This window comes from Paramisgurnus dabryanus, chromosome 12, assembly GCF_030506205.2.
Source record: "Paramisgurnus dabryanus chromosome 12, PD_genome_1.1, whole genome shotgun sequence".
Taxonomy (NCBI): Eukaryota; Metazoa; Chordata; class Actinopteri; order Cypriniformes; family Cobitidae; genus Paramisgurnus; species Paramisgurnus dabryanus.
In genome coordinates this window covers 12,582,680-12,608,590 of record NC_133348.1, presented here as the reverse complement: position 1 = coordinate 12,608,590, position 25,911 = coordinate 12,582,680, and the positions used below count along the sequence as shown (strand labels likewise).

The 25,911-nt window shown below is 38.5% G+C and overlaps 1 protein-coding gene across 1 annotated transcript; it reads left to right on the top strand.

Annotated features, from left to right (window-relative positions):
- Positions 1–14,577: 14,577 nt before the first annotated feature.
- Positions 14,578–24,911, top strand: batf (basic leucine zipper transcription factor, ATF-like). The gene is made up of 3 exons (XM_065256379.2): positions 14,578–14,910; positions 17,544–17,648; positions 23,913–24,911. The coding sequence occupies exons 1-3, from the start codon at positions 14,845–14,847 to the stop codon at positions 24,114–24,116; spliced, it is 375 nt and encodes a 124-aa protein (XP_065112451.1). The 5' UTR covers positions 14,578–14,844; the 3' UTR covers positions 24,117–24,911.
- Positions 24,912–25,911: the final 1,000 nt, after the last annotated feature.

Sequence of the window (25,911 nt, the reverse complement as noted above, 5' to 3'; positions counted from 1 at the left end):
GTATTTTCAGTTCTCACTCATAAATGTATCTTTTTCCATTATTTAAAGCAAATTATTGTGGAAATTACAGGTTACTGCAGTTAAGAAATTATCATGGTGACTTAATTTAAAATGCAATCCTATTTGTTTAGTAAAGTATAGAGACAATATGCTGTTTACTATTTATCGACACAATTGAAATATTTCTTTATAAAAAAGTATATAGTGTATATAAATGCATATACAGCCGAAAAAAAAAACACTCTAAAAATGTCTGGGTTATTTTTAACACATAATGCGGTAAATATTTGCCAGCATATGTTTGGTCCAATATTTACCGCATTATGGGTTAAAAATAACCCAGACATTTTTAGAACATAAGAGACCATTTCATGGTCCCTTCAGTTTGTCTAAATTTACTATATTTGTAGGTATGCATTTGAGTAAATTATAATTTTTGTTTCATTCTGTCAGCTAACAATAACATTTCTGCCAAATTCGAAATAAAAATAATGTTTTTATTTACACTTATTTACTGAAAATTGAAATGGGGAAAACAAAAAAATGTGGTCAAAATAACAGAAAGATGCAAATTAATTTCCTAAAATGTTTAAGGAAAAATTCAAAAATTAATAAAAAGAAAAAAACCCTGATTTATACAGTGGCAAGAAAAATTATGTGAACCTTTTGGAATTTTATGGTTTTCTGAATAAATTTGTCATGAAATGTGATCTGATCTTCATCTAAGTCAAGGGTTTTGAAAACATAATGTGTCTAAAAATAATTACACACAAAAAATGATCTTTTATGTTTTTATTGAACTCATATACACTCATTCAACATTCAAAATGGCAGTGGAAAAAGTAAGTGAACCCTTAGAATTAAAGCGCACCTATTGTCCGATTCACGCTTTTACATTTTCTTTGGTGTGTGAGTGTGTATTAGTACATGTTAACGATATTCAGAAGGTACAAACTCCAAAGTAAACGATGACGTGAGTTATTGTCTCCAATGCAAATCTTTTTTCTTGGACTACAACAAACACACAGATTGTAGGCAACAGTTTACTTCCTGGGATTGGTGATGTAGTAAAGACCGACATTATCATAATTCCTCCCACTTTGTCTCAAAGCCTTTAAGTTAACTCCTGTTAGCATTGCATTGTAAGTGAATCTTTCAAACATGGTAAGTAGCGTCCGGCTGACATCAGAGGTATTCAGGCCGATCACAACGTACAGATTAGCTGGCCAATCAGGGACACAGAGCGTTTCAGGAAGAGAGGGAAATATGGAGCTACAAAAATGTACAGTATGGAAAATTATGTGTTTTTAACCATAAACCACGTGAACACATTGTATAATAACTTTTTAGCAATGAAATAGGTGCTCTTTAATAACTGGTTGACCCCCATCCCCATTGCTTTAGCTCTGTCAAATTCTTTGGATGTTTCATGTGTATGGCTCTCTTCAGGGCAATCCATAGCATCTCTATTGGGTTGTGGTCTGGGCTTTAACTTGGCCACTCCAAAATGCGGATTTAGTTTTTCTGTAGCCATTCTGTTGTGGACTTGTTTTGGTGTTTTGGGTCGTTGTCCTGTTGCATCACCCGCCTTCTAGACAGCTTCAGCTGACGTACAGACATTCTCACATTATAACTTTGTAACCCTTTCCAGCTTTATGTAAAGCAACCATTCTTGATCGTAGCTCCTCCGAAAGCTTTTTTTGGGGAGGCATGGCTCACATAAACGTGTTGTCCTTGTGCAAAGCAAACTCCAAAAGTTTGAGGGTTTTTTATCAGTCAAAGTAGCTGTAGTCCACACCTCCAGACATTTAATCTTAACCAGACCCCAGGTGTGCTTAAACCTGACTCCAGTTAACTTTTTTGAGGTCATTAACACTAGTGTTAACATACTTTTCCCACAAGCACTATGAGATTTTTTGGATGTTAACATTTTTAATAAAGAATTTTTTGTGTAATTATTTTTAGACACATTTTGTTTGTCAATATCATTGACTTAGATGAAGATCAGATCACATTTTATGACAAATTTATTCAGAAAACCGTGAAATACCAAAAGGTTCACAAACTTTTACTTGCCACAGTAATAACATCTTTCTAATGCATGACCACTTAATGCATACATCTGCAAACAACTAATAAAAAAGCATAACTTGGTTTTGCAAATCAATTTAACCTAATATTTGTTCTGTGATAAGCTGACATAACTTATAGAGACAAGTTGAAGCTGTTAAAGTTAAAGTGACATAAAAATATATGTTGACTTAAAAAAGCTGAATTTTTTAAAGTGTACGTGTTATAGTTTAAAAAGTCTAACGCAGTGACATTTTGTACGTGCGAATGAAGTGTTCGAATGCTTTTTGTGACCACTGTGTATTCTTATCTAATATATAATTATAAACATAGCAGATCTGAGTGGGTTGCTTGTTTTTTTTTCATCTTCTGTCTTTAGTTGTTTTTGTCACATCAGCGTTGGACAGATCAGCTTTCCCCGAAGTCTGGCTCGAGTCTCTCTCTCACTCTCGAAGCTGCTTCGATCAAATGTCTGACCTTCTGCTCAGCAGTTCCAGCCTCTTAAAAATGCGCTTTTTTGGCAGAACATGTTTGTCATGTGGGTGGTTGTCAGAATCTGCTCCTCACCCTGTTTCTCCAAGCGCATGCGGGAAGAAGAAATATTGGTTTGGTGCCACCGAGTGCTGCCTGAAGAACTGTTTGATTTCAACAAGCAGATCTGAACACAAACAGCTCAGGCTGAAATCCCTCGCGAGACCACCGCAGTCATCTAATAACAACCCTTCTCAACTGAGATCAATGATTCATGCTGGTGGTGTTTCAGCCGTGAGCATTTCAATGCCAGGGTTGTCTGTTTTTTTTAGTATTCAAAGTTAGACAATTTATTGTTTTTAGAAGTATTTGCAATGATGCCAAAAGGACCATTTACGGTTACCCAAGGGACACAATTCCAAAAATATCAATTTCTTTCTTTCGATTTTGTAGTCTAGACTAGAGATTGTTATCTACTGTTGTAGTCGAAACTGCCTAAACCAAGACCAAGACAAGACTAAGACTTTGAGGGGCTGAGACCAAGACAAGACTGTGACCAAAGACTTTTGTATCTTTTTGGACTATTAATAAACTGTAAAACTGCAGGCCTTGCCTTGCCTTGCCTTGCCAGTGACAGAACGACTCACCAATGATGGATCCAACAGTATCCCTTGTACGTCTGTGCAAAGGAACCCCTGCCCTCGAGGACCACACTCAGGTATTTCTGGACATTCTGGATTAAATTAACCTGTTATGATCCTTGAGGGTCAGTTATGCAAGCTGTGGACTATGCTTTGTTGCTTTCCTTCACTGTGGGCAAGGACACTGTTTAGGTGTCGCCTAAACTTTTTTTGGGGGGGGCAGTATGCACCAGGCTCCGTAGGCTGGTCATGGACGCCTGTGTGTATTACGCTAATGGCGGCTAGCCAGAGACTCATGCCTGCACCTGTTTTCAAGATGGCTGCCATGCCTGTGTCTCTTCCAAAGGTGGTTGGCATGCCTGTATCTGTTCCCAAGATGACCTGTCACTCCAGAGCCTGTGTCCAAGATGGCCGCCACATCTGAGTCAGTTTTCAAGATGGCCGCTGCATCTGAGTTAGTCTTCAAGATGGCCGCTGCATCTGAGTTAGTCTTCAAGATGGCCGCTGCATCTGAGTCAGTTTCCAAGATGGCCACCACACCGAGCCAGGTCACAAGATGGCAGGCCCGGGTTGGGTAATCGGGAGAACCAGGAGAATTCCCGGTGGTCTGCTTCAGTTTTGGGCCGGTCGAGGTTTTTGTTTTTATACATTTGTATTTTATACATTAGTGAGTCTATCTTCTTTTAAATAACACTACACACGTTCTGCATTCTGACACCGCAGCGCGCAGCCTCTGCATGGGTTGTACCATGTGGGTGAGTTCCCCCCTCCCCGTCCATAGAGTTGGTACGGTCCATAGCGCGTCTTTTCCAAAACTTTTCTCAGATAGGCTTGGCCGGGCCTACCATAACTGTACGCGTTTCAGGGAGGATGGGTGGAGGAAGAGGCCAGGAAGGGCTGAAAAGCCAGGTTGAAGAAAAGAAAGACATTGGAGGAGGATGCTGCCAAATGTGCCAAGCTTACCGATTTATTTTCAAGAGGACATACACAAGTGGCGACAGATAAAGAGAGATATGCATAGTAATGATTAACATTAGCGACGTAATTATTCGACTAATACCATTGTCTACTTATTCACAAGCAATATTAGCCTTTGTGTATCACACAATACATTGTGGCGATTCATAGACTATATTATGCAGTGTAATATTAATAACAAAACTCAAGCTCGATCTGTGTATGTGTCAGGGTTTTGTGTTGCATTTAGTTCTGTTCATTGTTAATCATCTTGTTTAGTTCATTTGTTATCTCATTTCATCATTATTAGTCTCACCTGTTTGATTATTAGTTAAGTTCTTACACCTGTGTTTAATTAGTTTGCTCACCCTTTATATTCTGCCCTCATGTGCCTTTCCTTTGTCAGTCGTTGAATGTTAATGTGCATGTATTGTGAAGCTGTTCCTCGTCATCGTTGTGTGTATTGAATAAAGTTCCAAAGTATATATATAGAATCCTGTATCCTCGTTATCGTTTGTATTAGTAGAGTTAGAGTACGTGACAGAACGACTGACCTTAAAAGTTTTACGTGGCGTTTAGTGTCCCCTCCTGTTTCCAGCTAGTTTTTTGTTTTTGCGTTTCACAGTTTCGGTTTTTAGTTTAGTTTATCATGGATATCCCGGCTGTGAAAATTCTATGTCTGGAGCAGGGACATCGTCCGCTGGAAGTTCACATCAAGGACTTTTTAGACCTGGCGTGCCTGACTCACTACCCTGATAGCGCGCTCAGTGTCTTTCTTTTGACCAGCCTGAGCGCGCAGTCAAAGGCACGCCTTCCAGCGGGCGGTCCAGAGAACAACTTCGCCGCTTATGTGGAGTGGGTGCTGTTCCACAACAACTCCCCATTCACCGTCGGCCCCGCCGATGGGGAGTTTGCAGCCAGCCCCACTTCACCCCCAGAGACCGACATGCCAACACCCTCCACGGACCTCGAGCCCACCGCGGTCGGAGAACCCGGCAACGCGACCAGTGAGCCAGAGCGAACCCCTGAGCCCAGCGTCGCTGAGATCCCGGATCCCTCCCCCAACCAGGTGCGAGAGCCGAGTTGTCTGGGATTCGCCGCGGGAGCTGCTGAGGATGTCGAGGAAGACATCCACCTCCACGCTGCTGAGGGTGAGCATATTACGTCTCTTGGGGAAATTTTTTCGGACTGTGCTATGGACATTTCCCTTTCTTCGTCAGCTCCACTGGTTTCGTCCAGCTCCTCGTCACAGTTGGACCCGCCCAACCTCCCACTCCCGCCTCCTCTGCCTACCTCAGCCAGTCTGAAGCACCTGCAGCCATCACAGCGACACGCCCCTGCTCATCCTCAGCGCGTGAGTGCCGCTGGTTCGTCTGATCCGTGGCGTGCCTCTCTGCCAGCTGCTTTCGGGGAGCTCTCCAGTTCTCTGCCTCCGCTCCCTGAGACCAAGAGGTCGCCTCGTCCCGTCGGACCAGTGGCATCACTTCAGGTCTCTCCTCCCTCCCCTTCGTCGGCTCCCGTCTCTACAGCAACGTCACCAGGCATCGTCACCACTCTGGCTCCGCCCTGGTCGGTCGTCGTCCCGTCCTCGCCTCCGGGTTTTCCTCGCTCCCCAAGTGTCCCTCACTCCACCCTTCCAGCTTGTTGGGCTCCTCCCTCCTACGGGCGTTCACCTTTGGGTTCCTCTGCTCTGGCTCCGCCTCGTAGCTCCGGTCCACCTCCTACATCTCGGTCGGGAGACCCACCAGCTCTGCCCCGCCCCTCCAGTTCCTTGGCTCCCCCCGGGTTCTCTGCTCCCACGGCTCCACCCTGGATCCTCCAAGTGCCGTCATCGCCGTTGTCCGTCCCCAGGGTGGGTAGTAAGAACAATACTCCACCCTGGCTCCTCCCACCAGCGACTCCACCCTGGGGCTTCATCCCGTTCGGTCTCTGGGGCCTGCTCCAGACCCCTTCCTAATCCCTCCCTCATTTTTGGACATTTCTGTTGTTTTGGACTCCCTCCCTCCCTCCACTTCGGTGTTGTTTTAGTTACGGCGCGGGACGCGTCTTTGGGAGGGGGGGCGTACTGTCAGGGTTTTGTGTTGCATTTAGTTCTGTTCATTGTTAATCATCTTGTTTAGTTCATTTGTTATCTCATTTCATCATTATTAGTCTCACCTGTTTGATTATTAGTTAAGTTCTTACACCTGTGTTTAATTAGTTTGCTCACCCTTTATATTCTGCCCTCATGTGCCTTTCCCTTGTCAGTCGTTGAATGTTAATGTGCATGTATTGTGAAGCTGTTCCTCGTCATCGTTGTGTGTATTGAATAAAGTTCCAAAGTATATATATAGAATCCTGTATCCTCGTTATCGTTTGTATTAGTAGAGTTAGAGTACGTGACAGTATGCAGTTAAGTTACTTTTTATTATTATTTTATTTTAATTACTTATTATTTTTTGTAGTGAATAAGTATATTATTATTTAATTAATATTTAACCTATACATTATTTGTTGAACCATGCTATTAATAAAAACTACACAAAAGTAAGTGCTGAACTGTTGCTTCATTTATCCAATTTGGCAAAAGTGCTCATTTGGAATTCCACCATGGAAAAAGTGGGCCTGAAACTCCCGGGCTGAAAAGTGGCCCCACTCCGGAACTGCAAGATGGCCACTTCTTCATTGTTTCTGGTGAACTTCAGGACTAGACTGCGGGTTTAGAGTCTGGCGGATACTCCACTAGTGTCAGTGCGGGCGGCTGGTGCTCCTAGTCCGGTGGTCTCCAATTCTGTGGTCTCTATGGTGCCTGAGGTATGTCCTTGGTTTTCTGTGCTCCCTGTGGTTGTCATGGCTCTGTGATGTGTTTGGCCTGATCTCTGCTCTTGTGTTTCACAAGAAGTCTTTCAAGCCCATCAACCTGAGTCACCTGCCACAACCAAGATGGCTGCTGCCATGCCAGAGCCTACATCACAACAAAGAAATGTATACAGGTAACAATGAACTTGAGGGTGATTATATAATAACAGAATTGACATTTTTGGGTCAACTATCCCTATAATAAATATTTTAACATCAGTTGATTGAAAATTAACCCTTAAACAGTATATTACAGTGCATTTAAATTTTTCATTCATGTTTATTTGTGTCAGAATAAAAATGTTATATACTCCAGATCTAAAGTCTACACTTGAACAACCCCACATAAAGATGCAAACAACTTAAACTAAAAATTTGTTTCGTTGCTGCGTTCAGGCTTTAAGAAAAAACAAGGTGTGTCGAATGTTTAAAATGCACTTCTTCGAACATTATTAATACGAATTTCAGAATGAATCCTTCTGACGGTTAGTCCAGTAATGTGCAGTGATATTTGTGGGAAAGTCGCTTGCATGTTTACCGAACAAAGTTGTTTTTTACCGCCTAACTCTTAATCTTCTGAAGTCATTGCAAAGTGTTGGACAGTGTGTATGAGTAAGATGCAAAGCCACAGAAATGTGAATGGATATTTTTCTATTGTACTGCGTTTACTGGATCTTCCACCTACACAGACACATCACAGATCACTCAGCGCTTGTCCTCACGACCTTGCGCTCAATTCTGGTGAATTACTAGAACGTTCACAGATTCGAACCTGATGAATCAGATGCCAACCCAAATCCACTCCAGCTGCCCACAAGAGGTTCTAATAAACATGACCAGAATTCAGTAGAAATTCATCTTTTCTCTTTACTTCATTTTTAAAGGAAAATCTTGCACACATCAGATTTTGTAGCTGCTTGCTAATCTGCCGTGTACAGTCTTCATGCAGTCCTATTTGTTTCGCTTTTAGTTTACAGAACTATTTTGTGATGTTTACCTAAAGGTGAAACTTCCCACAACATCTCAAAATGTTTGCAACCCCGGTGAAAATGCATTTAAGTGAAGTGGATTTTAGGATGTTGCTTGGATGGTTGCTAAATGTTTTTTTTTTTATATTCTGGCTATTCGATTCTGATTCAGATTCCTCCTTTAATGTAAGTCTATGAGATTTTGGCAAGACGTAAAAACGTTTCAGTAAAAATGATTTGAGGACTCGTTTATGTCTGCAGCCCAAACAGAAAAGGGTTTATGTGGCGACGTTTAATGCTGAGGATTGACAAAATGTCTGAATAATTGCAATAGTGATGCTTGACTTTATTTTTTGACTGAACGCAATTTCCGCTAATAAAATAAGAAAAATTTGGTCGAAATTTCGGCACACTGTTGTCATTTGGGGAAAGATTTTAGTGTAATGTTTTCATTGCTTGGCATTGGGGGCGATTTGCATCTCTGACAGTAACTGCGCTGTTTTTGGCACCGCTGGATTGCTGACGGTCTGCTGGTGGGAGATCATCAGCAGGGTTTATGAAAATCTGCAGCTTAAAAAATTTCTGGATGTGTTCATCTTATGGTAATGCAGAGGGTAAAGTCAGATGGAATTTTTTAGCGTAAGTGTTGTTGTAGTATATCAATGAACACCTGCTGAAATACTCCAGATCAGAAGGGAAAGCACCTCTCTCTCCCTCTTGTGTGCTTTCTCTCTCTCCTACTCTCTCTCTCTGTCTCTCTCTCTCCCTCTTGTCTGCTTTCTCTCTCTTGTGCGCTCTCTCTCTCTCTCTCTCCTTCTTTCTCTTTTACGCTCTCTCTCTCTCTCTGTCTCTCTCTCTCCCTCTTGTCTGCTTTCTCTCTCTTGTGCGCTCTCTCTCTCTCTCCTTCTTTCTCTTTTACGCTCTCTCTCTCTCCTACTCTCTCTCTGTCTCTCTCTCTCCTTCTTGTGTGCTTTCTCGCTCTTGTAATCTCTCTCTTACGCTCTCTCTCTCTCTCTCTCTCTCTCCCTTAGTCTCCCTCGTGGTCTCTCAATCTCTGTCAATTTCAGTTTGTCAGGTTCTAATTTCATTATTTGAGGGACATTTTAATAGTGAGGGCCAGTGACTCCTCTTCAAAGAGGCGTGAATTCAAAATATGTGTTTGGATTGTCGTGTGTTGCTCATCATGTCAAAATTATGTGTTCGTTGTATCATGTGAACCACGTGCATCATGCATCTTTCAAAATATGTGCCTGTCGACAGAAACTCACTCAACACTAAACAATGATTACAGAGTATCTGGCAAACGTGAGACTCTCTTTTATCATAAACCCCCTTTAAAGTTTCTGCAGCAGACACTTATTTTGATATGACGTGTGATGCACTAAGATTCACATGATGCGCCGAACACATATTTTGACATGATGAGCCATGCATTTGAAATTAAAGGTCGGCAGATTTACCAAAATAAGAATAATGTGATTAAACATAAGACAAAACGTGCCGCTAATAGTAAAACTAAACAACAGTGCTAAACCTTTTTAAAACATTTTGTGAGAAAATATGTGAAATCTAGGCTAATGTCTTATAATCAGAGTCAGCTGACATTTGCTTAACTTAGAATTACGTTATGTTACATATACGTTGCATTATTACTCAACTCACTAATACAGATTAATCTTAGCCGCTGTACTTTACTACTTTGTTGTGCTATGGTTTTTCCGTTTTCTCTTCTTTTTATTAATGTAAAGCTGCTTTGAAACAATTAAACAATTGTGAAAGCGCTATATAAATAAAATTGAATTATATGATCTATAATGAGTTGAGAAGCATCAAAGTTTTATTTCAATCTTTATATGGCCTTACTTAGTCAATATTAAAGATATCATGATTATATGTTCACAGAATGTTATTTATTATATACACCGTAAAAATTATTTGCTGCCTTAAAAGTTTTAGTTGAATGATTTACAAGTCATGTCAACTTACTATTATTTATAGATGAGTTACTACAACTTATAAAATGAAGTTGACTTCTTTAAACTATATTTTATAAGTTATAACAACTCATCTCTTGTCAAGATAAATAATAGTAAGTTGACATGACTTGTAAATCTGAGTTGATTCAACAAAAATTTTTAAAGGGATGGTTCAGTGGTATTTCAAGCATTCCGACTTATTAACACAGTTATGGAGTTGTTTCCTCATGCTAAACGTAGGCAAAGTGTCAAAAAAGCATTTGGGCGTGTTACAGAGTATTTCTGTGCCGAATGCACTTCGCCAGGTTTCGGAAAGTTTTTTTCAATTACAGGTCCAGCTGACGTTTCATGGGTTTTCTATACGTATTACTTTTTTATATGGGCACTTCCCTCGGAAAACCCCACCCACCCGTCAATCAGCGGCAGACGCTAGAACATACAAACATTCACATCACGCGACAGCTTTGTTTAATTTCAAAACTCAACAATGGCACAAATGAAGAAGTGTGTTTTTGAATGTAAGGAGAAGAAAGTCAGCCTTACGAAAACAATGGATATAGTCCATTATTATTATCCGGGGTAGCAGCGGAGTTTTGCGTGTGTGTTTGATGCGCTGGATTTTCCCAACCGGGTCATGAGTTGCATGCGTTAAGTAAGATGTCTGTCTTATGTTGGAAATAGTCGCGTGCATATTATATTATTGACACAAACATGTAGTGAATCATAAGTTAAACAGTGTTGTATAAAGTGTTGCATGACTCGTACTCGCTCCTCCTGCAGTTGTAACTCCTCCTTCTTCATTTTTTCGTACGTTATCGGAAAGATTTGGTAAAGCTAATCTTTCTTTTATAAATCTGATTAAACTAAAGACTCTTCGGAGATATAAAGGATGTAATACTAGTCTATAGGAACTCCAGATTAACATCAGAAATGCAAAAACAGTATGTGTTACGTGAGCTTTAAGGCAGAAAAAGATTTTGGTTTAATTTAGAAAACAGTAGATTTTCAAAATAAATGACCTCAGCTGTTTTTCACAAATTGGGTCACAAATGTGTTGCTTGTCTGTGCATGAATGTTAGTTTATCATGCTGCTATATGGTTGCTAGGGTGTTCTGTATGGTTTCAATGCGATTGCTTACTGCCCAAAGCAAAAACAAACCTATTCCTATTTCTCAATGATCCTCTGGTGTATAGATATGGTGAGTAAGATCTATTTTTTACAGTTGTATCATCTGCAAGGCAAAATCTGTTCACTTGACATACCTCACCTCTATAAACAACTATTCACAGGCCTGCATAAAATCACATTATCTAATTTTACCTGTATCCCCTATTTCTCACATAACATCCACCAAAATACCTTTTTGCTGTCCTTTAAATTACATACACTAAATTGCCAATGACATCCCATTCTTAATCCATAGGGTTAAATATGAAGTTGGCCCACCCTTTGCAGCTATAACAGCTTCTACTCTTCTTAGAAGACTTTCTACAAGGTTTAGGAGTGTGTGTGACCATTCTTCTAAAAGCACATTTGTAAGGTAAGATGAGAAGTCCTCGCTCGTAGTCTCCGCTCTAATTCATCCAAAGATCTTCTATTGGGTTGAGGTCAGGACTCTGTGCAGGCCAGTCAAGTTCCTCCACACCAAACTCGCTCATCCATGTCTTTATGGACCTTGTTTGGAATCTTGGAACAGAAAACTGTTCCCACAAAGTTGGGAGCATGAAATTGTCCAAAATGTCTTGGTATGATGAAGTATTAAGAGTTCCTTTCACTGGAACTAAGGGGCCAAGCCCAACCCCTGAAAAACAACCCCACGCCATAATCCCCCCATCCACCAAACTTTACATTTGGCACAATGCAGTTAGGCAAGAACTGGGCAATTGGCAAACCCAGACTCGTCCATCAGAGAAGCGAGATTCGTTGCTCCAGAGAACATGTCTCCACTACTCTAGAGTCCAGTGGTGGCGTGCTTCACACCATAACATCTGACGCTTTGCATTGGCCTTGGTGACGTAAGGCTTGGATGCAGCTGCTCGGTCATGGAAACCCATTCCTGCTTTTGAGCTAATCTAAAAGCCACACGAAGTTTGGAGGTCTGCAGTTATTGACTCTCCAGAAAGTTGCCAACTTCTGCGCACCTTAGCACTGCTCTGTGATTTTGCGTCGCCCACCACTTCGTGGCTGTTGTTCCATTTTGTTACTAACAGTTGACCGTGGAAAATTCAGTTGTCAGGAAACTTATTGCAAAGGTGGCACCCTATCACTGTACCACACTTGAATTCACTGAGCTCCTGACCCATTTTTTCACAAATGTTTGTAAAAGCTGTCTGGATGCTAAGGTGACTCGTAGTCTCCGCTCTAATTCATCCAAAGATCTTCTATTGGGTTAAGGTCAGGACTCTGTGCAGGCCAGTCAAGTTCCTCCACACCAAACTCGCTCATCCATGTCTTTATGGACCTTGTTTGGAATCTTGGAACAGAAAACTGTTCCCACAAAGTTGCATGAAATTGTCCAAAATGTCTTGGTATGATGAAGTATTAAGAGTTTCTTTCACTGGAACTAAGGGGCCAAGCCCAACCCCTGAAAAACAACCCCACGCCATAATCCCCCCATCCAACTTTACATTTGGCACAATGCAGTTAGGCAAGAATTGGGCAATTGGCAAACCCAGACTCGTCCATCAGAGAAGCGAGATTCGTTGCTCCAGAGAACATGTCTCCACTACTCTAGAGTCCAGTGGTGGCGTGCTTCACACCATAACATCTGACGCTTTGCATTGACCTTGGTGACGTAAAGCTTGGATGCAGCTGCTCGGTCATGGAAACCCATTCTATGAAGCTCTCTACAAACTGCTTTTGAGCTAATCTGAAGGCCACACGAAGTTTGGAGGTCTGAAGTTATTGACTCTGCAGAAAGTTGCCAACTTCTGCGCACCTTAGCATGCGCTGACCCTGCTCTGTGATTTTTCGTCGCCCACCACTTCGTGGCTGTTGTTCCATTTTGTTGACCGTGGAATATTCAGTTATGAGGAAACTTATTGCAAAGGTGGCTCCCTATCACTGGCCCACGCTTGAATTCATTGAGCTCCTGACCCATTTTTCACAAATGTTTGTAAAGCTGTCTGCATGCTTAGGTGATTGATTTTATACACCTGAGGCCATAGAAGTGATTGGAATACCTGAATTCAATGATTTGGAGGGGTGTCCCAAAACATGTGGCAATATAGTGTACATTAAGAAAGATTTCTTATTGTTATTTGCCTTACCCCTGCTAGAAAACCCAGCATACCAGCAGAAGCGGCATGTGTTGTGTTTTGGTGCTGGTTTGTTGGTGACCACCAGCATAGACCATCATTATTCCCATGCTGGTTTAGCTGGTGGTCATCAGCATACCAGCACTAGCACCAGTATCCCATGCTCATCACACCAGCAAGATCAGCATATGTTGTGTTTTAATAAAATAAAATCAACAAATCTCTGCTGAAAAAAACAGCATAGACCAGCATAATTCCCATGCTGTTTTGGTGCTGGTGGTCACCAGCATACCTGCACCAAACCAGCATGGACCAGCATTGGAATTATGCTGGCTATGCTGTTTTTCAGCAGGGACTTGTTGATTTTATTTTATTTGTTGATAGAAGCTAAACTAATATACAAAATATGTCATAAAAATAAATAAATATATAGGCTATTAATAGAATGTGCTTTCGCGGCCAACTCACAGGCTCTGTGCGGGCACCATGTTGGAGACCACTGTACTAGTTGCTCATTTTGAATTTGTGTGCATTTGGCAAATGTTTTTATCCAAACTAAAAAAAAAAATTCTCACTATGTGGGCACCTGGGGATTAAACCCCATGACATTTGCGCTGTTAACACAATGCCTTACCACAAATGCCACTTGTTTTTGATATTTTGTTAACTAATGCACTTGACATTTGTGACTCTGCCTTTGAAACCCCAACTTAAGTCATTTTTTTGTGATTTACGATTTTCTACATAATATCATTATAAAAAATGCATTTTTGTCAAATCAACATATTTGTATATAACTTTAACTTAACAAATTAAGTTAAACAGTTTCAACTTGTTTTTATAAGTTATGTCAACTTATCACAGGTGAAAGCTTAAATAGTAGGTTGAACTGACTTGCAGAACCAAGTTGTTTTAACTTCATGCTGCATTTTTTTTACAGTGTACACGTTGGATCAACAAAAAAAATTAAGTTACACTAAAAGTGCATTTTTAAGTCGAAAAACGTAAATTTTTTAAGTGTTGTAATTTTTTAAGTTGATCCAACTTTTCACGTTTTACAGTGTACATGATGTTAGAAAATATAACCTTGATATCTTTAATATTGACTCATGTCAAAGATTGAAATACAACCTCATCTCATCATTAGATTATGAGACTTCACCCTGGATTTCACAGTCAGGCTCACATTTATACATTTTAAAGCATTAAATGTCTCCAAGTACTCTTTTGGCCCACTGTACTATTGGAAGAAAGTGTGAAGTGATGCTCCGGCCTCGTCTCTGTCTGAAGGTTTATCAGCTCTACTGTGAATAAGAAGCTTTATGCAAAGTTTCCAGGAACCACGTGACTTCCAGTCTAGTGCTGTAGAGGTTTTCTATCTAAGACCACATCACACGTTGCTAATTAGGCAGTGTGAGCGAGCGAGAGAGCGAGAGAGAGAGAGAAAGAGAGTGAAGCAGAGCGAGAAAGAGTGTAGTCTCTACACATTCGTCAGTGGACCGTGATCACTTCACATCTCTCCTCCGAGCACATGTACTTTCACTCGCCCTGAGACACACACACAGAGAGAGAGAGGGAGAGAGGGAGAGACAGACAGATTGACAGAGACGCGACCAACAGACAGACGCTGAAGGAGGTCAAAGGTTTCACGGGGACTGAAGTGGCATGGCTCAGGGTTCTGACAATAACGACACCAGTTACACCAAATCTCCTTCACCAGGCAATAAACAGGTAAGAGATACTACCAGCACTGATAAACAACACCTCGGTCTTCAAACAAACTTATTGTAAAAATAACTAAATTATTGTGAATCAATTGATTTTTGCTGCAACATGATGCAACGTGCACATAATCTGACTTGAAGAGTAAATGTAACTTTAAACTTACAAAACTTTTGCATTTTACATTATAATCTAAATAAACTTTAATGTACTTCTATAAAACTGTGCAAGTGTGTATGCGCTATGTATGTGTGTGAAAGTTTATGATTCACATGTGCTGTTGAGTGCAAGACAGGCGCTGTATTATAAAATTATAGAGCCCCAGTCTGAATCATGCTGATAGAAACCTATATTGGTTTATAGAGATGAGAATGTGAGAAATATCTTCCATCTCCTGTTGTGCGAGCGAGGAGTTGTTTGACAGAACGTTAGCGGTTGTGAAAGTGTCGTTACGATGGCACGAGGCCATGCAGGCGAGATGAAGGTGATGTGCAAAGCTCTCCACATCCTCTCAAACCTCACCGGACACGACACTTTTATTATCGAGGGGACAACACTGTAAATTCACTTCTTATGTTTAAGAAACGGAGGACCTGATGAGTTTATGCATGTAAATATCACATGCATTTATTTTAAAGGATAAACCACGAGCAGAATGTTTAAGATAAAGTTTCAATGATGAAACGGTAGATTTAGGATGACTGTACATCATTGAGATGAGGTATTGTGGTTGTCGAATGGTAGTGGACTCCTGTGCAAGGAAATGACTTCATACATCCACTAAAAATCATACTGACACCAATCGATTGTAAAATCTTTGGCCTATGCAACATCAAAGAGGAGAACTGATCTATCAAACATGTTTTATGAAATGAGTCTTTTTTTAGATCGAAAGAGAGAAGTGCTGATACAGACTAAATTTAGTATGAATTCATATGTGGTCAAGTAACCTAAATCAACTACATAATGTAAAGATCATTCTGTGAAAATATAACCTTGATATCCACCAAAGATGCTCTTAATCTCAAATAATTACATGACTTTAGTCTGGATTTCATCAGTCTGAATCATGATTATTATGTATGCATGTGCACACGTTCTCACTCTCGGTTCTGTAGGGTCTGTTGTTGTGGAGAATTTGTCATATGGAAAAAGTCTTTTTTGTGGGTTCAGTAAAGAGCGTCATTACATGCTCAGCTGGGGCTGCTGGGCTCGTGAGAAAAAAATTGCCCTCCATCTTTGAAAATGTCTCACTTTTATCTAGTACCACATGTGATAAACATGCACTCATGGTACCTTTCAACAAAAAGTGCTCTTAAAACTACAATGAAGTCTACAGGAGAAAAGTACATAACATAATCTTTTGTGTTTATTACATGTTTAAATTCGGCAATTCCATGCAAATGCCTTATAAGTAAAGCCCAACGTTTTTAACCAAACTAATATCTCGGATGTCAATATTTGGTGGTTAAATTACCCATGCAAAGTCTCTGTTTAAGCAAGTGTATATTTCAGAATTGTCACCTCCATAATGTTGCTTCTTCGTCATAAATGCGCATACACAAATTAAAATAAATTAAATATTATTTGTATTGTAAGAGACGTCCCCCCTTCATTTGTTGGGTATTGATTCTGATTCATGCTTTTTCATTCACAGAATTCCTACAAAGTATGTTGTCTCCCAAAAACGTCCATCACATCCATAACGCATGCATGTTTCCCTTATCTAAAATAGAAAACTTGTAATAGCCTGACATTTTTCTAATGTCTGGACTTTATCATCAGTGGTTTAGGAATATATAAACAGATTGTTCAATATATTGATTTATATATCATGCTTTGACTGCAAATGTTACATCCATAACCCTGGAGTTGCTCACTTCTATTCCAGTCAAGATCGAATCAAAATTGATCTCATTTAGTTTCTTAAAACACATTCCTGATCTTCTTGCATAACTTTATGAAAACATTATAACTTGCTTGGTCTCTAAAATGACTTTGCAGGTGAGGCCGGAGGATGTAGGCAGGGAACATAGCCTATAACAAATCTACCCAGTCGCATGTAGATGCGTATAAATAGCACGAAGTGTGAAAATCGTGCAATACATACACCAAATTCTAATTTGACGTGCATATGATATGCCAGTCCTCCCCATTCACTTAAATGGACGAAGCATCTTTTTTAATCGTTTTATTTATTGGTTTCTCATTTTTTTCTGTTTTTTAAACCATTTTCGCTTGGGTTTAGGGTTAGATTTGAGATTTGCTTAACGAGGTTATTTAATATACAGGTTTCTACATGTTTTTGTCTATTTTTAAGCCATGGTCGCTTGGAGTTATGTAATAAAAAGTTGTTCTAACCCTAAACCGAAGCGACAATGGTAAAAAAAAGCAAAAAATTTGAGAAACCAATAAATAAAACGACAAAAAAAGATGTGCCGTTTAAGTGAATGGGAAGGACTGGCGTATCATATGCACGCCAAATTGGAATTTAAGTTAGGCATTGTTTGCTTAAACACTTGTTCAAAGTAATTTAATTAATATATAGGTAAAGCAATAACTATGAATTGCAAATATAATGCGAATTTCATATTGCTGATTAGTTTTTCCTATTGACATCATGAACTCATGCTGGTTTTCAGGGTTCTACGGACGACGTCAGAAAAGTGATGAGGAGAGAAAAGAACCGGATTGCGGCTCAGAAGAGCCGAATGAGACAGACTCAGAAAGCAGACAGTCTGCATCTGGTAAGAGTTCACGCATCATCCATCCAGACTATATGTTTCATACACTTCGTTTAAAAATAAAGGCGCGTTAAAGATTCTTTAGAGCGATGCCATAGATGCGCCAAGTTTCTTAGAAGAAACAGAAAGGTTCTTCAGATGTTCTTTATTCAGGCAAAAATGGTTCTTCTATGACATGGTGAAGCAACTTTATTAGTGAACAATCTGAAGTTGAACAAAAGTCGTAAGAATCTGATCTCTTTTTTTGGCTAATCCGTATGCATTCATACGAAGTGAATCGTACAAAACATATGATTATCATAAAAACAAAAATGAAACCAGCCCCTAACCCCAACGTCATGAGGCGAAAGCAAGTCATACAAAAATTTACGAATGTGATCGTCCAAATAAATACAGCTTAGCCACCTCGCAAAATACATACGAATTGCGGTGAGATTGCGTTGTGAATTCAAAAACATCCTGTGAACTCTCTGCATTCAACATCGACCTCATCACTATCAAAAGTTGCAACAGGCCATAAAAACAGAAAATAAGATGTAATATATAAGTCTGAAGTGGGCCTAGAGTATATCTGTGAAGTTTCAGCTCAAAATACCTCACAGATCATTTATTATAGCATGTCTAAAATGCCCCTGTTTGGGTGGAAGCAAAAAAAGCGTTGTTTTAATGTCTGTACCTTTAAATGCAAATGAGGTATTGCTTTCGGATAAAAATAGATCTGATTCCTGTGAATACAATCTGAGACAATAGTATTTTTAGCTGAATTATTTAGTTCTACAACTACAAGCTAACAAACACATTTTGGGTAAAATTACAAGTGAGTCAGTGGCTGTAGGCAGGGCTTTATCAGTGTGACATCACATTAACAAGAGAATCAAAACAGCATGTCTAATGAGACCGCTCGGGATTAAAAAAGTAAGAGTGGGTGTTTTTTATTGAATGGTTGTTTATGTCCAAAGCATTTAAGCTGGCGACCAGCGTATGTTTATAATTGTTTCCAATGGAAGCACTGCGCTTTAAAAAAAAACTTTGAGTGAAAATCTCAGTCAGTTCTAAATCGGCCAATCACAGTAAAGGAGGGGCGGGATAAACATCACAACAAGCAACGCATCATTTAACAAAGCAGAAGCAACCAAAGCGCTCCGCTGAAAAAAGCTGGCAGTCGGCGTCAGACTGCGTTTTCAACCGTGCACCGTGTTTAAAAGCTTTGGTGTGCACGGCCCCTAATAAAGGCCCTTAAATAATCAGGTAAAACAGTGACATAAAATATTAGGATAAAATGAAAACAAACAAAGCGTACCACAGAAAAGCATGTAACATGTAGTTTGTCCAGCTGTGTTTCAGGCTTGATGCTGATCTGCTGTGACTGTATTTACATGAAGCCGCACTGACCATGTGGTGATGCGTCATGGCTTCTGTCGTGTTTCACACTTGTCGTGGCTCTGGTCTTGTTTGCTTCAGATTCTGGCATCAATTACATGGTGTGGGTGAAACGCTCGGCTGAATCCTAGTAAAAACTCTCTCAGTGTTTTGTGAAGAACCACGAAGAACGAACAACAATCCTCGTTTCTCGTGACTTGTTCTGTGTACGCCTGAAGAAATGCACAAAATGCACAAAAAAATGCTTGGGTGAAATATAAACCTTTTCCAGGTTCGTTTAAATCGATGGTTGGGTTTGAAACAACCCATTGCATGAGGTGTACTAGCAGACGTCTGTCTAACAGTCATCAAACCGCTTGGATTAAATTTGGCCCTCGCTCAAACGCTCTACCACTTTCATTGATGATCTGTGTTTGTGTGTTATATGGGTGTTTCCTATGGTATTACTCATATGCTTTCATTCCACTGAAGGACACGACACACAATGTAGTGCATACACACGACACTTATTCTTATCTTCAGTTGTGCACTCTTTTAAAAATAAAGGTGCTAATGATACCAAAGAAGAACCATTTATCACTTCAAAGGACCTTTCTGTGAAACATTCAGCCAAAAATGGTTCTTCTCATAAGGCACCTTTTATATTTAAGTGCATGAGAGTGATCAAACGGTGAACCTGCTAAATAGTTCTGGTTACTGTTTAGCTTAAGAAACTTGATTCGCAGAAAACGATTTACTTTTAAAACCAACTGCTTACAGTAATATTCTGACAGGAAGAGAGAGGTTTGATTAGTTTGTTGACCTGCTGTCCCTCTTTACATTTCCCCACAACAGTTCTGAGTATCGTTATCTGATAATACATGCACATATACACGCACTGACCTCATCTGACTTCCCCTGAATTCAACAGGTTAAACGCAAAGTGGGAGACGCTCCCCCGACTGCCACTTACCAGGAACCGCATATCTTTACATTTTTGTGGTTGTACAGCTTTTGAGAAAAGTACATATAGGTCGCACGTCAGTAGATCTGAAAAGGTTATTAGCGAGGTTCTCAGGCCTGATGGAGTGATAGTTTAACAGTATTTATTTGACCTCCTTTATACCAACACCATCTTGGGTCATTGGTTTGTAATCTTTCTGGTATGACGCTGTGCTTTAATTTCATCAAAACTAATTACATTCCATTATATTTATGCACTTTACAAGCTATACATTTAGCCACTGTGTGTTCCCTGGGTTCGAACCCATGACCTTTTCTGAAACTAAGCACACGCCTAGTGAGCTATACGATAAGTTAATAAGTGCATGAATTGGTCGATCTATTAAATGTTGGTGCAGTTGTCAACTAGAGATGTTTCATTCATGTACATCAGCCGGTCGACTCGCAAAACTTGGATCCCCGCTGTGTCCGAACCTCTGCAACACTACGATCATGGGTTCGATTCCCAAAATAAATACAAACACATAAATTTAAAATGAAGACATTATATTTCTGCTTTGAATGTATTGTCGATGAACGAGTATGGAAAGTTCAGAGCTGCTTTGCTCAGTGGTAGAGCAGCGCAAAAGGTCATGGGTTTGAATCCAACAAATGTGCTGATAAAAATGTGTAGCTTGTAATGTAAAAATTGCATAAATATTTGTATATTTGCTGTTGTGGTTTGTTAAACACCGGCCAAATAACGACACCAGTGTTGTATACTTAAAAAGGCTCAGGAGTACACCAAGAGGTAGTCTACAGGCTCTGTGTGTGTCGTCTCTGGTCTACGTTTAGTGTAATACGCGGTTTTGCTCTTCACGGCTATGCTTGATAAACAGGAAGCTGAAATTTCCCTGCGTATGACACGTTTCCTGTAGTGTCTTCTCATGCTGTGTTTTTTGCTGGAGGCCTGCCTGAGAAACGTGGGCCGTCTATGGGAGTGTTCAGCTGTCATTTCTGGTAAGGTGTCGCTATGGGCCCGTGGGCAGATAAGTTTGAATGACGTTTGTCAGATGGGTTTTACCCCAGAGTGACTGGAAGGCAGTGGTGCATCTAGCAGAGGTGAAGCTCACAGATCGGTGACGTCTGCGCGAGCGGGAACTATCATGTAAATAAATAGAGAGTAAAAACAACGCTGTGGTGCAAACTATTTTATAGAGATATAAATATGCATGTTCACTATTGTTTAAAAGTTTAGGGTCAATGCATTAGCTAACATGAACTAGCAATGATCAATCTTACTTCATGTTAATTTCAGCATTTACTAATAATTTTTTTTAAATCATTAGTTAATGCACAATGAACTAGCATGAACAACTATGGAATAACATGAGAATTTCAAAAAATTAAAGCAAATTAAAACTATTATAGTACCAAGAAGGATTAGGGCCAAGCTAAAATATAATAATAAAAACATCTTGAGATTAAAGTCATTATAATGCATGATTTAACTACTAGTTTTAGAGAAAATTACGGAATTACGGAAATAAATCAATAGTCATTATAATGCGAGATTTAACTACTAGTTTTTCGAGAGAAAAGTCAAAATGAATAGAATTACAGAAATAAATCAATATAATGATATAAAGTCATAATATTTCAAGAATAAAGTAAATATAATGAGAATAAAGTCATAATGTTTTGAAAATAAAGTCAATACAACGAGAATAAAGTTGTAATATTTTGAGAATAAAGTCAATATAATAAGAATAAAGTCATAATGTTTCGAGAATAAAGTCAATATAACAAGAATAAAGTCGTAATGTTTCAAGGATAAAGTTGTAATTTTTCGAGAATAAAGTCAATACAACGAGAATAAAGTTGTACATTTTCAAAAAGAGAGTCAATATAACAAGAATAAAGTCGTAATGTTTCGAGGATAAAGTTGTAATTTTTCGAGAATAAAGTCAATACAACGAGAATAAAGTCGTAATGTTTCGAGGATAAAGATGTAATTTTTCGAGAATAAAGTCAATACAACGAGAATAAAGTTGTACATTTTCAAAAAGAGAGTCAATATAACGAGAATAAAGTCGTAATGTTTCGAGAATAAAGTCAATACAACGAGAATAAAGTCGTAATGTTTCGAGGATAAAGCTGTAATTTTTCGAGAATAAAGTCAATACAACGAGAATAAAGTTGCAATGTTTCGAGAATAAAGTCAATATACCGAGAATAAAGTTGTAATGTTTTAAGAATAAAGTCAATATAACGAGAATAAAGTCAATATAACGAGAATAAAATTTAAATATTTCAAGAATAAAGTCAATATAACGAGAATAGTTGTAATGTTTAGAGAATAAAGTCAATAAAATGAGAATAAAGTCGTAATGTTTTGAGAATTAAGTCAATACAACGATAATAAAGTTGTAATGTTTCAAGAACAAAGTCAATATATCGAGAAATGTTGTGCCGTTTCGAGAAAAAGTCAATACAACGAGAATAAAGTTGCAATGTTTCGAGAATAAAGTCAATATACCGAGAATAAAGTTGTAATGTTCTAAGAATAAAGTCAATACAACGAGAATAAAGTTGCAATGTTTCGAGAATATAGTCAATAAACCAAGAATAAAGTTGTAATGTTTTAAGAATAAAGTCAATATAACGAGAATAAAGTCGTAATGTTTCTAAAATAAAGTCAATACAACGAGAATAGTCGTAATGTTTAGAGAATAAAGTCAATAAAATGAGAATAAAGTCGTAATGTTTTGAGAATTAAGTCAATACAACGATAATAAAGTTGTAATGTTTCAAGAACAAAGTCAATATATCGAGAAATGTTGTGCCGTTTCGAGAAAAAGTCAATACAACGAGAATAAAGTTGCAATGTTTCGAGAATAAAGTCAATATACCGAGAACAAAGTTGTAATGTTCTAAGAATAAAGTCAATACAACGAGAATAAAGTTGCAATGTTTCGAGAATATAGTCAATAAACCAAGAATAAAGTTGTAATGTTTTAAGAATAAAGTCAATATAACGAGAATAAAGTCGTAATGTTTCTAAAATAAAGTCAATACAACGAGAATAGTCGTAATGTTTAGAGAATAAAGTCAATATAACGAGAATAAAATTGTACTGTTTCAAGAATAAAATGAGAATAAAGTCGTAATGTTTTGAGAATTAAGTCAATACAACGATAATAAAGTTGTAATGTTTCAAGAACAGAGTCAATATATCGAGAAGAGTTGTGATGTTTCGAGAAAAAAGTAAATACAACGAGAATAAAGTTGTAATGTTTTAAGAATAAAGTCATAAAGTTGCAATATTTCGAGAATAAAGTCAATATAAAGAGAATGAAGTCATAATATTTCGAGAATAAAGTCAATATAACGTGTATAAAGTAGTAATATTTCGAGAATAAAGTCAATATGTTATTAAAATATTGTTATATTACTTTAATCTTGTATTGCAACGAGTTAAATCTCGTTATGTTGACCTTTTTCAGAAACCTCATGACTTTATTCTCGTTATATTGACTTTACTATCTAAATATTACAACTTTATTCTCGTTATTTTTACTTTATTCTCTAAATATTAAGACTTGTTAAATATCGCATTATAATGACTTTAATCTCAAGATGTTTTATTTTAGCTTGGCCCTAAACCTCATTGGTACATCTATTATTGGTTATTTAGATGATAAATATTTCAGTCACGTGACTCTAAATTTTTGAACGGTAACTTTAAATAGTGCACATATTTATTTATATATCTGCTAGGCTGATATGCAGCCATAGACATTTATTTAAATATGTGTCAGTCAGGGAACGACGGGCTCCCCCAGATTCCCCAGCAAGTTTCTTTTGAGATCTTGTCTATCTAAGCTAAATTTTTTACCTCACTCAGGAGTTTCACTTCGTGCCCGCGCCCTTTGTAATGTTTTTGCGGTTCTGTTTGTGTTGCAGGAAAGTGAAAATTTGGAGAAAGAAAACGCGGCACTCAGGAAGGAAGTGAAGAGACTCACAGAAGAAGCAAAATATCTGTCCACGGTCCTCAGCAACCACGAGCCGCTGTGCACGGGCCTGAGCGGCGCGTCCTCGGAGATGCTATACGGCGCGCATCACGGCGCGTTCCACCAGCACATCAGCGTGCCGCACTACCCTCTCTGACCGACAGAGGCCGCCAGAGCTGCGCCCTCGATCCGCCTGTGAACGGCAGTCAATGAACTTTGGTTTAGTCATTGCAGTGATCTAAAAATTGACTACTTGGTAATGACTATGAGAGAAAATAAAAAAGCCTCCTAGTGTTATGATTTTGGTGACAATGATATCTAAATGTCATTTTTTCTATCATTTTAATAGGCCCTTGTCCTTGAACAAAAACTAATGCAATCTTTTAAATGTTTAAATAACATGTGGGTAAAATGCAAGCATGTTTTTATTTGTAGTGCGCAACGTTGCAGAGGGTGCATAATAATGACACAATGAATGTTTTCAATTTAAATTCCTTTAGATGCCAGTCGACTTATTCATATGATCAATTATTTTAATCTATTTCTGTGAAATGTTTATGAAATGACTGGATTAGATTCTAAGAAAATGATGTTGAGTATCCGGTTCACAAATACTGTGTGCGAATGTTTTTCTATAAGACTCATTTAAGAGATCAAACATTCTGAATGTACTTTATACTCACAATTATAATAGATTGTTTTCAATCCAGAGGTGCAAAGAACTGCTGTGTTATATCTCAAATGTGGAGGAGAGAAAAGATTTGTATTGGTGATCATCTAAGATCACATGTGAACAACTAAATAAAATATGTACAAAATATGATACCCATTTCTTATGCTGAATGGACTGTGCATGTGGGTTATAGGTTATGTATATGTGTGTGTGCATGATGATATTTACTTTCATAATGTACATATGTTTTGTTTTCTTAATAAATGCATAATCTGTTTAGCATTTTCCAAGTTACTAAACCTCATCAGTTACAGTTTTTCTCGAATATTTTTTAAAATGTGCAAAATCATGCGTGCATTTCTCAGAACAATTCGTACAAACTGCACAACATCATGAATTTCCTGCAAAAGCCTGTAATTTCAAGCGTGTAAGGTTTACACTTCTGGGGTTGTCATATTAAGTTTTCCATCCTATAATATGCTGTAATGTTTCACAGTACTGCTGTTCATCCCTGTGTGCTTGTTCATTCAACATAATTGTATTAAGGAACACTTTTCCACGAAATTAGTACAACAAGAATACAATAAGTTAATTTAAACAAATAATCTTTTGTTGCACCAACTTAATAAATATATTTTCATTGGTCATAAAAATATCTTGTTCAATAAACTTAATTCAGTTAAGGAAAACTTTTCCACGCAATTAATTCTGGTCTGTTCAACGAAGACAAAACAAGTTCATTCTAGCAAAAAAGTTTAGTTAAACCAATTGTCAGTTTCTATATAATACTAATTAGCATAAGCACACGTTAGCATGCTAATGGCACATTGGATGAACATGTAAAAAGAGACTGATCTTCAAACAGTCATTAACACAGTTAGTGCTCTTTAAAGGTGATATAGATTAGATAGTATTTATCCTTGTTCTGTGATGTGATATGTAGACAAACAATTTTTTTGTTTGGGTCTGTAATGCCTTAGAAGCTTCCTAAAAACCTCTCTCAGATAGCTCTACTAGGGTGGGGGTTTTTAAACAAGTGGTTTTGCACTTATTTGGCTCCCCCTACTGGCTTAACTTGCAATCTCATTACTGTTTGGCTGACTTTGCTGCCACTCAAAAAATGTAGCCAATTATTTTCAAGTGGAGGGGCAGGGAGATGCCTGTGATGTCATAAGCATCAGTTTTTTTAGATTGGGCCGTTTTCTGGCTGACATTTCTAAAAGAGGAATTTCTATGAGACTGAGATGTTTAGCATGTTTAGCACTTTTTGTATATTCGT

What these genes read in the sequence shown, in the direction of transcription:
- batf (XM_065256379.2), top strand. Translation starts at nt 14,845, where the DNA reads ATGGCTCAGGGTTCTGACAATAACGACACCAGTTACACCAAATCTCCT. An exon ending in CTTCACCAGGCAATAAACAG is followed by an intron (nt 14,911 to 17,543) that starts GTAAGAGATACT and finishes GCTGGTTTTCAG; the next exon opens with GGTTCTACGGACGACGTCAG. An exon ending in AAGCAGACAGTCTGCATCTG is followed by an intron (nt 17,649 to 23,912) that starts GTAAGAGTTCAC and finishes TTTGTGTTGCAG; the next exon opens with GAAAGTGAAAATTTGGAGAA.